This window comes from Telopea speciosissima, chromosome 7, assembly GCF_018873765.1.
Source record: "Telopea speciosissima isolate NSW1024214 ecotype Mountain lineage chromosome 7, Tspe_v1, whole genome shotgun sequence".
Lineage (NCBI taxonomy): Eukaryota > Viridiplantae > Streptophyta > Magnoliopsida > Proteales > Proteaceae > Telopea > Telopea speciosissima.
Window position 1 is genome coordinate 13,633,262 of NC_057922.1, and position 12,863 is coordinate 13,646,124.

Consider the following 12,863-nt stretch of genomic DNA (forward strand, 5'->3'; position numbering starts at 1 on the left):
TTGATCTCATATGTCATATTATTGCTTTGGTGGGCCCTCAATCACATTAGCTTGGGATTTGCCATTGAGCGTATATATTTGCTTTGCATGGAGTGCTAATTGTTGTTACTATTTGCTCGGATTTGTTTTAAATTTGGCATACCTTGAATTTTCTTGGCTATCGTGAGCATGAGGTTGGAAATTATTATTGGGATTTTATTTGCTACTGTGATGGGGGTTTTGAGATTATTTGTGATTGCTCTTGATCATGCTGATTATTATATGATGGTTGAATATTATCTATTGCAATATATGCCTTATTTGTCCATGTGTCATGCTACATGTGAGGGGGAGATTGGAGATTTTTATGTGCTCAAGTCATCAATTGAAGATTATTATTATTTATTTGTTCGTGTCCTCTGCAACAATTTTATTTGTGAAGATGGTATTCAGCAACAAAGTATATTTATTTGGTTTACAGCAATCTGATGTTGTCTGGTCCCCAACAATCAGATGCTGAATTATTTGGTCTACAACAGCCTGATCCTGTTTGTTTCACAACAGCCTGAAGTTGTCTGGTCCCTAGCAACCTGATGTTGCTACTTGGTTTGCAGTAACCTATAATGCCTATTTTTCAAAGGATCTGATCTTTGCAAATCGTATCTCTAATTGTGTGATCTTTATTACTCACATTATTGTTGCCATGTTGTTGGAGTGCCTTCCTTGGGAAGAGCTTATGTGTAGTTGTAGGTGCTGCACTTTTATCTGTATTTGTTTAAGTAGGTTACTACTTACTACTTGCCTTCATTGGGAAGGGCTTATAATGTAGTTGTTGGATGGTGCACTTTTATCTTTTGTTGGGAATATTACTACCTACTACCTGTCGCTTATGATGTAACTGTTAGACGTTGCAATTTTATCTTTTGTTGGAAAGAATACTATTTACTGCATGCCTTCTTTGAGAAGTGTCTTGTTATTGATGTTGCCGCTATGATATTGTGGATTGCGGTTAGTGTTCGCTATCGCCTATTTTGCTCGTTGCTGATTGGATTTTTATTCGACATGAAGATTATTATCTACTGAAGTTGCTGATGATTGATGTGCTTGAGTTGATACTACTACCTGGATGAAGTTCTCCCTATGCTCACTGGCGTCTACCACTACTGTTTATGCTCAAGACTGATGCAGCTTTAATATCTGTTTTTGTTGTTCCAAGCTGGAGCCTTTGATATGTCTACTCCAGCTTGAGTGGGAATGTTAAGATACGTGCCACTCGTGGTTAGCTGTTATGTTTATCTGGGTTTTATTATTTTGTAGTTAGGCTAGACTTAGTGTAACTTGTATTCCCGTAGTAACTCTGTTTTACTTTTAATATAAATGAATACTGCTGGTACGATAGAATACAGAGATTCTACCACCAAGCCTTCTCTTCTTCTCCTTCAATCTCTCTCTCTCTTCTCTCTTCTGTTTCAGTTACTGTTTATAAGTTTGGGTTGGTTACAGTGCCTTTTCGTACTCATTTTTTACTTGGGTCCATATTGGATAGTTTTGAAAGGACAATGAAATTTTATGTGCCCTTTTTTTCCATAATAATGATCAATAATATTTGAAGACAGAAATAATCTTATTATGCACATAGCGACATACCTAATGGAACTCTTTCATTTATGTTTATGGCCTATACCAAGTCTATTTGGCACTAAATTACCTTCGCCAAGAAGTATGTTAAGGTTCCTAGTTCCATTGGTAAATTGCTCTAGTGAAGACCTGAGATCGATTTTTAGAGATAATTTTTCTTTATCTCTCTTGATGGAATCATTCTCATTTGAAAGCTCAACCATTTTCTTCTTCAAACTATATTCTTTGAAGTCATACTTTCATATTCAGAGTGGAGCTCTTCAAATGCACTTTGTAGCTCTTCATATTGAGGTTCTTCATTTTCTTCATAATCATCTAGGACTATTAAACAAAATGTGACATCTATCGTTGGAGTCATCTTCGTACTCACTTGACTCAATGTCATCACATGTGGCCATCATTGCCTTCTTCCTTTTGGATTTCTCATTTAGTGGCTTTTTGGAAGTGCAATCATTAACTGTGTCCAAATTTATTGCAATTAAAGCATTTTACACCATCCTTGTCTCTGTTTTGCCTAGGTCTCTTGTTCATGAAGAATTTCCTAAATTTATGCGTAAGTAGCTATATCTTCATTTTCTTCTTTATCATCCTCCTCTAATGAAGCCTTTGATTTGTATGCCATGTATTTCCAGAGGCTTTCGCTTATTTTTTCTTCGCTTGCATTCTCAAGATGACATCTAGTTTTATTGGTTATCTACGCATTGATATCTTCATCCTATGACTTGTTATGTTTTAGGACTTTGATCATCTATACAGTTTAAGGAGCGCATATATTGGTAGTTTCAGTTACATGGTTTGAAATGCTTCAATGTAACTCATGGATAACCTTCTACATGTATATGGATTCATACATTTCAGGAACTTGAGAGAGATGTTCAAGATAGATGCTGCAGATTACATGATGTCCATTTGTGGTGGTGATGGTCTTAGGGAGCTTTCTTCTCCTGGGAAAAGTGGCAGTATTTTCTATCTTTCCAAAGATGAAAGATTTGTTATTAAGACTCAAAGAAGATCTGAACTAAAGGTTTGGATCTGTAGAATGCTTCTCTACTTGGAAAAGTTTGAACAAGATTTTGTGATGTTAATATCTACTAGCATATTGGTTAATTGAATTATCTACTGATGTGAAGTGCTGCATCTTATCCTATTAATAGTCCTTCATCAGTTGATTGATTAAAAGGAAAATTTTCTAATGCTTTTTAATGGGAAATTCTCATAATCTCTCCCTTTCCATAATTCAATTTTTTATGGAGATTGATTTCCCTTTCTTGGTTGATGGAACTCAGATTGCCATCTATGGAGGATGAAAATTTCCTGCCTTAACATAATGAACTAGGGAAAAATATCTTTGAGTAAATAGAGCTAGTAGAGAACAAATGCCAATGGTCTTGATCGAGGTTTAAAATTTCGGATGTCATTGGGATTTCAACCCCTGCTGAAACAGAAATATTTCAGTAATTTCGACATGTAAATTTCAGTAGTCATTTCGTTTTGATCCTTGTCGAAATCGAAATATTTCGTCGAAATTTCGGTAAATTTTCAACCATGGTCTGGATCTTATAGTCTTCTTTTACTAAGTCTTTTTTAATCTTTTTTTTGGGGGGGGATAATAGTACACAAATTTCATTTTTGGGGCCTGGGTAGGAGGGTTCATTAACATGTCTCAGTTGCATATAAAGAAATAAAATATTAATCCTAGATGTAAATATAAGCTTTTTATTTTATAAACAGACATCTTTCTTGGATACTTCAATGGCTTTTGGTATGTTATGCCCAAAGGTTATCTAACTAAACGTTCATCCATGTTGGTGACACTGAAGAGTGAAGAGGATGAAGTGTAGAGGTGCTTCTGAATTCTGTGCCATTTGCTTGTATCATCAATATGAAGGGAAAAATTTTATGACAAGTCTCGCAAGAGGACCTGTGCTTTATGGAGATGAATGTTAAGCAACCAAGAAATGGCACATAAATAAAATGATTGTAGCTCATTTATCGAAATTGAGTGGATGAGTGGCAAGACTTGAGAGGATATAATCAGACGTAAATGCATCTGGCAACCAAGGTTTGACACCTATAAATGACTAGGTGAGGGAAGATTGACTGGACAGTTCTGTCATTTACAATGAAGACTGATGACTGCACGAGTGAGGAGTTATATGGAGCAAGTAAACCTCGTTAAAGGGACAAGGTGGATGGCTAAAAGGACTGTTAAATCTAGTTAGAATAGATACAAGTGCTACTGGGTTGATGCAAGAGGCTTTAGATAGAGTGGAGGAACAAGAGTCATTTAGCTGGTCCATGCTGTAGGATTAAGGATCAATTTAGTTAAGCAGAGTATTATTCTTTTGTAGGTAATAGTATTTTGTTTCTTGTAATATGATCCTGTGTTTATTTTGTTATGTGTGTCAGATGTGGAGCTTAAAGTAGCTCAAAATGTCTTGCTTGGGTTTTTTGTCATTGTAGCATAGATGATGTTGTATTCTCTTCTGAACTATGGTATCTAAATTCATCAGATCATTCTTGTTAGCATATCAGTGTTGCCTAACTGAGACTCCTATTACTACCATTGCAGTATTTCTGTGCTATGTTTGACAGGTTAGCTTATGAAATATGCTTGTGGTTGGAACTAGGAATGTTTATTTTTCATTTATAGTACTTTAGATTTTAAGATGAAACTTGGCTGAACTAACTTAGTTTGGATTATTAGCCTCACTTTGGAAGATTGTTGAGAATTTAAATATTGATTCTGTAGATTCTACTGAAGATGCTTCCTAACTATTACAATCATGTGGGAGCCCATGACAATACCCTCATAACAAAATTCTTCGGGCTGCATCGAATAACCCTGAAACATGGACGAAAGGTATTTGATTAACAATCACTTATCCTGTGGTTTCTTATTATATATTATATATATAGGGAAAGTGTTTCCTGTTCGGGAGCATACTTTACGCCGGCAGGAAACAGCCACTCACAGCCCTCCATTTGGTATATTTATAGGGGAGCAGGGAGGTCATTATACAGGGGGAGGAGAGAGGTAGATGCAGTGGTCCGGGGGCATAGGGTACGGTCCTGGACAGAATTCTTTAGTGATTGACTTTGGCTTCATTTTATCTTCCTTTTGCAGGTACGGTTTGTTGTTATGGGGAATATGTTCTGCACTGAACTGCGAATTCACCGTCGTTATGATTTGAAAGGTTCAACCCAAGGAAGATGTACAAACAAACATGAAATTGATGAGAATACAACACTGAAAGATCTTGATTTGTCATATGTATTTCAAATGGACAAATCATGGCGTAAATCCCTTTTTAAGTAAGTCTGGATTCGAAAGTGTATGATATACATTTGCAAATCTTGTCTTCACTTGGTCATTCCAGTCTGTGGTATGTAAACAGGGGCTTTAATTAATGAAACCTGTAAAGGTCTCATAGGAAGTGAAGCCGTAACCCAGCACATTATATGCTTGCTTAGTTTTGGAGTCTGCAGGACTTTTGAACATGTTTCTGCTTATTTACTTTCATACCTCTTTTATCAAGGTGTTGACTTATGCTCCAAAAATGTCCTAGGAAGGTTATTCAGTTATACATGATTGAGAATATTTGTGCTGCTGAAATGTATAGCTGGGCTAGCATAAATCTTGGATGAAAAAAGAAAAAGACCCTGCAAAGACTAAATCCAAATACAGGAAGAACACAGCATCTTAACGCATTTGACATAAAATGATTAAAATCTAGATGGAAAATACATGAAACCAACACAATATGGCACCCAGTTTTATATATCAAGGTAACATAGCTGGCAGTAAGTAGGCAGCTTAAATGGTGAACCCTCAAATTCATGGAATGATTTCCCCATGCCTTCGAGTTAAATTTTCTATTTTTGGCCATGTTACGGATCTCTAATTTAGTTTTGTGGATTCAGACCAGCCTCAGTGGATTCAGTAGTGTTTACCAGGTGGATTTTGGGGGTCCTTGGTGGATTCCTAGTGAATACTGAGGTGGATTCCTTAGTGGAAGAGCGGATTCTCTTCACAGGCTTTTGTGGATTCCTAGCCAGAGGTTTAGGTGGATTCCTAACATGTTTTATCCTTTTTATCTTTCAATCAAATTCAGGTCAGATCTGTCTAAACCCTACTATCACGAGGCTTTACTATTACTGACCAAATTTTAATTTTGTTTGATTAAATATTCATATTCCAGAGTTTCATACAATTGTGAGGAGAATGAGCTCCCCTTCCCCCTCCCTCTTCTCCAACCTCCCATCACTCCTCATCCCCTGCCGGACCTAAGCCCTGGTCCTCTCTCTTTTCTTCATCATTTTCTTCCTCGAGTTCTGGGCTTTCTCTTCACTTTGTTAAACCAGCTCTCGATGGTTCCTCTAAGTTTGCACTCTGCCTTCAGAATCTACTATCTTCGGAAATTATCAAATGGAAGTACAAGGCAATTTCCTTGGAGCTAGACCTTCTTTCAGTTAATATTAAGTTAGGAGATTCTTCTCCTAACATCCATTTACTTCATTAAGCCATAATTAGGAAATTACAAGGACCTCCCTAGGGAGGTAAAAGAGAAACATTATAAAAGTTACAAAATACAACTCTAAGACATATGATATAGACATGTACTAAAGTACCCCTAGTACATACACTCTAACACTCCCCCTCAAGCTGGAGAATAAATGTCATACATTCCAAGCTTGGACAATAAGGTACTGAAGAGACCAGGAATGAGACCCTTGGTGAAGATATTTGCTACTTGATCACCGGTCTTCACAAAGGGAGTACAAATGCACCCAGAATCCAGCTTCTCTTTGATGAAGTGTCGATCAACCTCAATATTTGGTTCGATCATGCTGAACCGGATTATTGGCAATGCTTATAGCAGCTTGGTGTCACAATAAAGTCTCATTGGCCCTTCAGTTTTAAAGCTCAAGTCTTGAAGAAGTCTTTTTAGCCATATAAGCTCACACACTCCATGAGCCGTGGCCCTAAACTCAGCTTTTGCACTGGATCTAGCTACAACTGGTTATTTCTTGCTCCTCCAAGTAACTAGATTACCACCCACAAAGGTACAGTACCCAGAAGTAGATCTCCTGTCAGAGATTGAGCCAGCCCAATCAGCATCTGTGTAGCCTTTAATCTGCAAATGGTCATGTCTGGCAAATAGAAGGCCTTTTCCCGGACAGGATTTCAAGTATCTAATGAGGCGATACACCGCATCCAAATGTCTACTCCTGGGGGCAGGCATGAACTAACTCACCACTCCAACTGCATAAGAGATGTCTGGTCGAGTCAAGGAGAGATAGATGAGTTTCCCAACTAATCTTTGGTACTTGCTTGCATCTATAAGAGAAGAACCACATTCATCACCAAGCTTATGATTCGGGTCAATGGGAGAAGTTGCCGGTTTGCACCCTACCATGCCTGTCTCTTTCAAAAGATCCAAGACAAATTTCCTCTAGCAGATGTTGATTCCTTTCCTTGATCTAGATACTTCAATACCCAAGAAGTATTTCAAGAGTCCAAGGTCTTTGATCTCAAACTGTCTAGCCAAATAAGACTTCAAGCTGTTAATGAGAGTTGTAACTGTACCATTACCTCTCTTGATAAACAAGGTGTGGTCAGCTTGGCTCTGATAATACCCATTCTTCAAGATGGCTAGTCTAAATCTCTCAAACCAGGCCTTTAAAGACTGCTTGAGGCCATAGAGAGCCTTCTTCAAGAGACACACTTTCCCTTTAGCTGAGGGACACTTAAAACCAGGTGGAGGTTGCATGTACACTTCCTCTGCTAAATCTCTATGAAGAAATGCATTCTTCACATCTAATTGGTACATTGGCCAATCTTTTTTGGTTGCCACCGAAAGAAGAACCCTGATTGAGTTATGCTTGGCTACGGGGCAAAAGTCTCCTAGTAGTCAATGCCATACACCTGACTATACCCTTTTGCAACCAGTCTAGCTTTGTACCTCTCCACTATACCATCGGATCTATACTTGACTGTATAAACCCATCTGCATCCAACTGGAGTTCTCCCCCTGGGAAGATCAACTAGTGTCCAAGTATTGTTCTTCTCTAGAGCCACCATTTCCTCAGTCATTGCTTGCATCCATTTTGGATCAGATAAGGCCTCTGTGACATTTTTGGGAATAGAAGAAGACTCAAGGGCAGTGGAAAAAACAATACCTGTAGGAGAAATGGAGTCATAGGAAACAAACTGGCTATGGGGTTAGTACAGGCTCTCTTCCCCTTTCTCATAGCAATGGGAAGATCTAATTCAGAAGGAGAGGAATTACCTGACTGAGGAGGATGAGACTGAGGATGTGGATCCAAAGAGGGGTTTCGGCAGGGTTACTTATACCATGGTTGCTTCCCTTTTTCCTTCAACAAGCATTCACCTCTTGTGAATACACCATCTTCTTTGAATTTTATTCCCTTGTATTCTTTTTTTCTGCTAGCATCACCACCACCACTAGCATCAATATCAACAACAACATCCACTTCTTTGTACTTTCCAATATCAAATAGGAATGGGAAAGTGAAGGTAGGCAAAGGAGATAGAGAGGGAATGACATCAGCATTCTGTTCACTGCTAGTACTCTCCCCTTGAACAGAATGTTGAGGGGAAAAAAAATAAGGGATAGACTCAAAGAAGGTGACATCTTTGGAGAGAAGTCGCCTTCGGGAAGGAGGATGGTAGCACCCTTTGGTGGAATCAGAGTAGCCCAAGAAGATGCACTTGAGAGCTTTGGGATCGAGCTTGGTACGGGCTGATTTGTTGACATGAACATAACAAACATAACCAAAGACTCTCGGAGGCAAGGAAAAAACTGAGAATTGAGGAGAAAGAAGAGTTAGTGGAGATTTGGAGCCAAGAAGTGGAGTTGGCATCCGGTTAATAAGAAATGCAGCGGTAAGAAGTGCATCCGACCAAAAGGTCTTAGGCACATGCATACCAAAGAGAAGACCCCTGGTGATCTCCAGCAAATGGCGATTTTTGCGCTCAGCCACCCCATTTTGTTGTGGGGTGTCAACACAAGCCAGTTGATGGAGGATGCCATTATCAGTAAAGAACTGTTGGAGCCCCCCATACATGTACTCACCCCCCTTATCAGACCGAACAATTTGAATGCGGGTACCAAACTGAGTACTAATAAGGTGATAAAAATCCTTAAAAGCATCACAAACATCACTCTTTTGTTTCAACAAAACAGTCCAAGTAGACCGAGAATAGTCATCCACAAATGAAACGAAGTAACGAAATCCAGATAAAGAAGTAGTAGGGGAAGGCCCCCAAACATCAATATGAATAAGGGAAAAAGGTGCAGTAGATCTATTACCACGATAAGGATAAGATGTGCGATAGTGTTTAGTAAAAATACAAGATTCACACTGAAAAACATAAGATGAAGGAAAAGAAGTAAACAAATGGGGTAACTATCTCCTCATAACAACAAAAGAGGAATGACCCAAACGCTGATGCCAAAGCATCACAGACTCTAAAGTACTACGGTTACTCTGACCACAAACATAAGCTGCAGCAGTAGATTGGGCAGGTAACCGGGGTTCAAGAAGATAGAGTCCTCCTTTCTCAGTCCCACTGCCAATAACCCTTTTTATCTCCAAATCCTGAAAGACACAATAGGAAGGAAAGAAAGTAACACAACAATGTAAGGATTTGGTTAGGTGACTAACTGATAATAGGTTAGTAGCAAAATCAGGAACATGAAGGACAGACTCAAGGGAAATAGAAGGAGTAACTCGCACATTACCCTTACCAGAGACAGAAGAAAGGGAACCATCAGCAACCCTTACCTTGTCCCGGCCAGAGCAAATGGAGTAGGAATCATAGTACTGGGACATACCAGTCATGTGGTCAGAGGCTCCAAAGTCAATAATCCAGGTGGGTGCAGTAGAAGGAGTAGACGAGACCTGCAGAGCTGAAGCAGAAGTAGCTGACCCTCCTGAAGTAGAACCAGTAGCTGACCCTCCAAGGTGAGACATGAGCCGGCGGAGGGTGGCAATGTCATCCTGTGACAGAGAATCAAGAGCAGACTGGAGTCCAGATGTCTCAGACTCGGATGTCATAGAGTGAGCCCGAGCCCCCCCACGCTTGCCTCCACGGGCACTAGATGAACCACTACGCATACTAGGGAGCTGCCCATGAAGATCCCAACACCTGTCCTTGGTGTGTCCAAGCTTGCCACAGTGATCACATTTGAACCTCTCACGGTGATCTCCACGAGTTGGCCCTTGGCCTCTTCCCCCACTTTTCCAGTCTCTGTGGGAACTAGAAACAAGAGCAGATCTCTCTGTTGATGGAGTAACATCAATAGTTGTTCTCTTGGTTTCCTCACTCTGCAAGTAGCTGCACACGTCATCCAGAGATGGAAAGGGAGATCTCCCTAGGATTTGCAAGCGAAGAGGCTCATATTCTAGGTTAAGACCACCCAGCAAAATAAGGACTCTTTCCTTTTCACGGTTCTTGTTGACCATTGCCTCATCCTCAGAATTGGACAGGTGGATATTGTTATAGTGATCATACTCCTCCCATAAACTGATAACAGTGTTATAGTAGTCAGATATGCTCCTATCGCCCTGTTTCATATGAATGATTTTTTGAAGGATTTGATACACTTTAGTTGCATCACCAACTCTATCATAAATCTTGGAGGCACTGTCCCAGATATCCTTCGCAGTCTCCTTGCTCATAAACCTCCTACCTATCTCAGGTTTCATGGAGAATATCAGCCAAGTCATAACAGTGGAGTTCTCAGTCTCCCACTAGACATAGCCTGTATCAGTGGTAGCAAGAGCCTTGATAGATCCAGTAATGTATCCCAATTTCCCCCTACTGCGGAGGGAAAACTTCACAGAACGGGACCAATCCAAGTAGTTGGTATGGTCCAATTTCACAACGGATATTTGGGTGTTGGGATTGTCAAAGGAGGCCATAATTGGGGCACCACTGGCCGGAATTGGTCCACTGACCTCAGAATCAGCCCCAGACACCGTAGACATACTGCCAAACAACTCAGGGGAATGCAAAATAGAGCCTTGTATAAATGGGGAGACACCTCAACCCAACCACAGCAAGGAGAACAGCAAGCAGCAGGCAAGCCAAGAGCATACACTTGATGAAAAAAAAAAAAAGAAGCACAAACTAAATGTTTCCACAAACCAAACAACAGCAGCACATATCATCCAAGGCCATAACACTACTCAAATCTGCCACTCACAACAATTAAGAACCACACAAGACAGCACATCCTCAACAAGGTCTTCAACAGAAAAAAAAGAGAAAATACCCTGCTGGCAGTATCGTGGATGACAGAGTAGAGCTCTCAAACCTGCTTGATGTAGCAATCAACACCTTATGAGCCTTAAAGAGGACCTCAAGGCGACTCAAAAAGTCCCAGCCCCAAAGCAAATCAAGCTGCCAACAGGCAGAATCGAACAGAGAAAAGAAACCCACTGGCGGAAAAAACTGGGCAGCAATATTTGGAGCAGCACTCCTCGAGCTGCTTCTCTCTTCAACCGACTGTTGGAGGGGTTGAAAGGACACCCCTGGGCGATCCAAATGCACCACACCTCATCCCAAAAGGTTGAGAGATGAGGAAGAAACGAAAAAAAGTTGCAGAGGCTGGCGGTAAAATGGTGCAGCTGCTGGAGCTTCAACTCTGCTTCATCAACATCTGCAGTCCCTCCATTCTATATTGAATCAAAGAATGGAACTCCAAAGGATGTATTGCTTCACATGGTACAGCCCCTAATGGAACCCTAAAGAGAAGAAGGGTTCCAAAGAGAGGTAGAAGAAACAAGGCAGACCCTTGCCGACTCTCAAACCAGAGGACCTTGATGCTCTGATGCCAAGTTAATATTTATGGGTGATTGATTCTAGTAATGAATGAAGAGTTTACAGCATGAAGGAGAAGAGGAAGAAGGAAGAAGAGAGGAAGAAGAAGACAGTTGGAGAAAATCGTGGAAAGTTAGGAGATTCTTCTCCTAACATCCATTTACTTCATTAAGCCATAATTAGGAAATTACAAGGACCTCCCTAGGGAGGTAAAAGAGAAACATAATAAAAGTTACAAAATACAACTCTAAGACATATGACATAGACATGTGCTAAAGTACCCCTTATACATATACTCTAACACTTTCAATATTGTTAAATCATCTCTAACCAAGCAATGGAAAGCTCAAGGTACAATGGATACATACCTTCTGGAAATTGGAGTGTTTATTTTCAAGTTTTTCTCTGATGAGTCCAAAGCTCGTGCTAAGATGGGGCTCCTTGGCTTGTTGGTACTAAGCCTATCTTCCTTTGTCATTGGATCCATATCTGCAACTATACAAGGTTGACTTCAGCTCTATCCCCGTTTGGGTTTCTCTGCCTAGTCTCCCCCTTCATTATTGGAGCCCTAATGTCTCAATCATAGTTGTCACGGCGGTTAGGCGACCCAAGGCGGTAGCGAGGGCCAAAGTTTAAGGCGACATCAACTAGGCGAACAAGGCATCCAATGCGCCCGCCTAGGCGACCAAGGTGCCCAAGTCGACCAAGGCGCCTGGACGCCTAGGCGACGCCTTGACAACTATGGTCTCAATATTATTGGTTTGGTTATTGGTTCCCCCTCTACTTTGATGTTCGCACTAAGAAGATGGACAGACTCACTTTTGCCCGGATCTGCGTCGATGTCTCAGCAGACTCTCGCCCTCCCTCATCCATCTCCATCGTGGAAGATGATGGGTTCAGTTTCGAACATCCTGTCCGTTTCGATTGGCTTCCCCAGCACTGTATTCGCTTCTGACAGAAGACCCTGAAATTACTTATGCTGCCCCTCCTGAATCGCCAACTCCTTCAACAGTGACCCCTTCGATAGCTTCAGCACCTCTTGCCTCCATCAGTCGATGCAAGGATCCAAGCTCCTCTGCCTCGCCTCAGATCCCTGATATTAACCTCTATCCAGCTCCTCCGCTTCCTACTGCCACCTCCGGGGATCCAAGCCGTGGTCAAAAGAAGTCTTGTCGTCGCAACCACCATCTCTGGGAACAGCCAGCCTTTGACTAACCACCTGAACAGCCCCAACACTCCTTCCCTGCTCCCGAGATGGGCTCGATTCTCAACAACACCGCTGCTATGCCCCTGCTACCTTGTATGCTTGAACCATCATTCTCCCAAGCTTCCCTTGGCACATCGTTTCCTCAACCTCAAGTCTCGCCGCAGTCGCAATTGCAAGTCCAAGCCT

General features: G+C 41.0%; 1 protein-coding gene across 2 annotated transcripts in view; it reads left to right on the top strand.

Annotated features, from left to right (window-relative positions):
- Positions 1-12,863, top strand: part of LOC122669046 (phosphatidylinositol 4-phosphate 5-kinase 8-like) — a 30,281-nt gene that overhangs the window by 6,983 nt on the left and 10,435 nt on the right. Inside the window, exons 5-7 of one of the 2 annotated variants that reach the window (XM_043865673.1) lie at positions 2,476-2,641; positions 4,370-4,480; positions 4,745-4,932. In XM_043865673.1, the coding sequence (XP_043721608.1) occupies positions 2,476-2,641; positions 4,370-4,480; positions 4,745-4,932 (465 nt within the window). The remainder of the gene's footprint in view (positions 1-2,475; positions 2,642-4,369; positions 4,481-4,744; positions 4,933-12,863) is intronic. The other variant, XM_043865674.1, reaches the window with a different exon arrangement.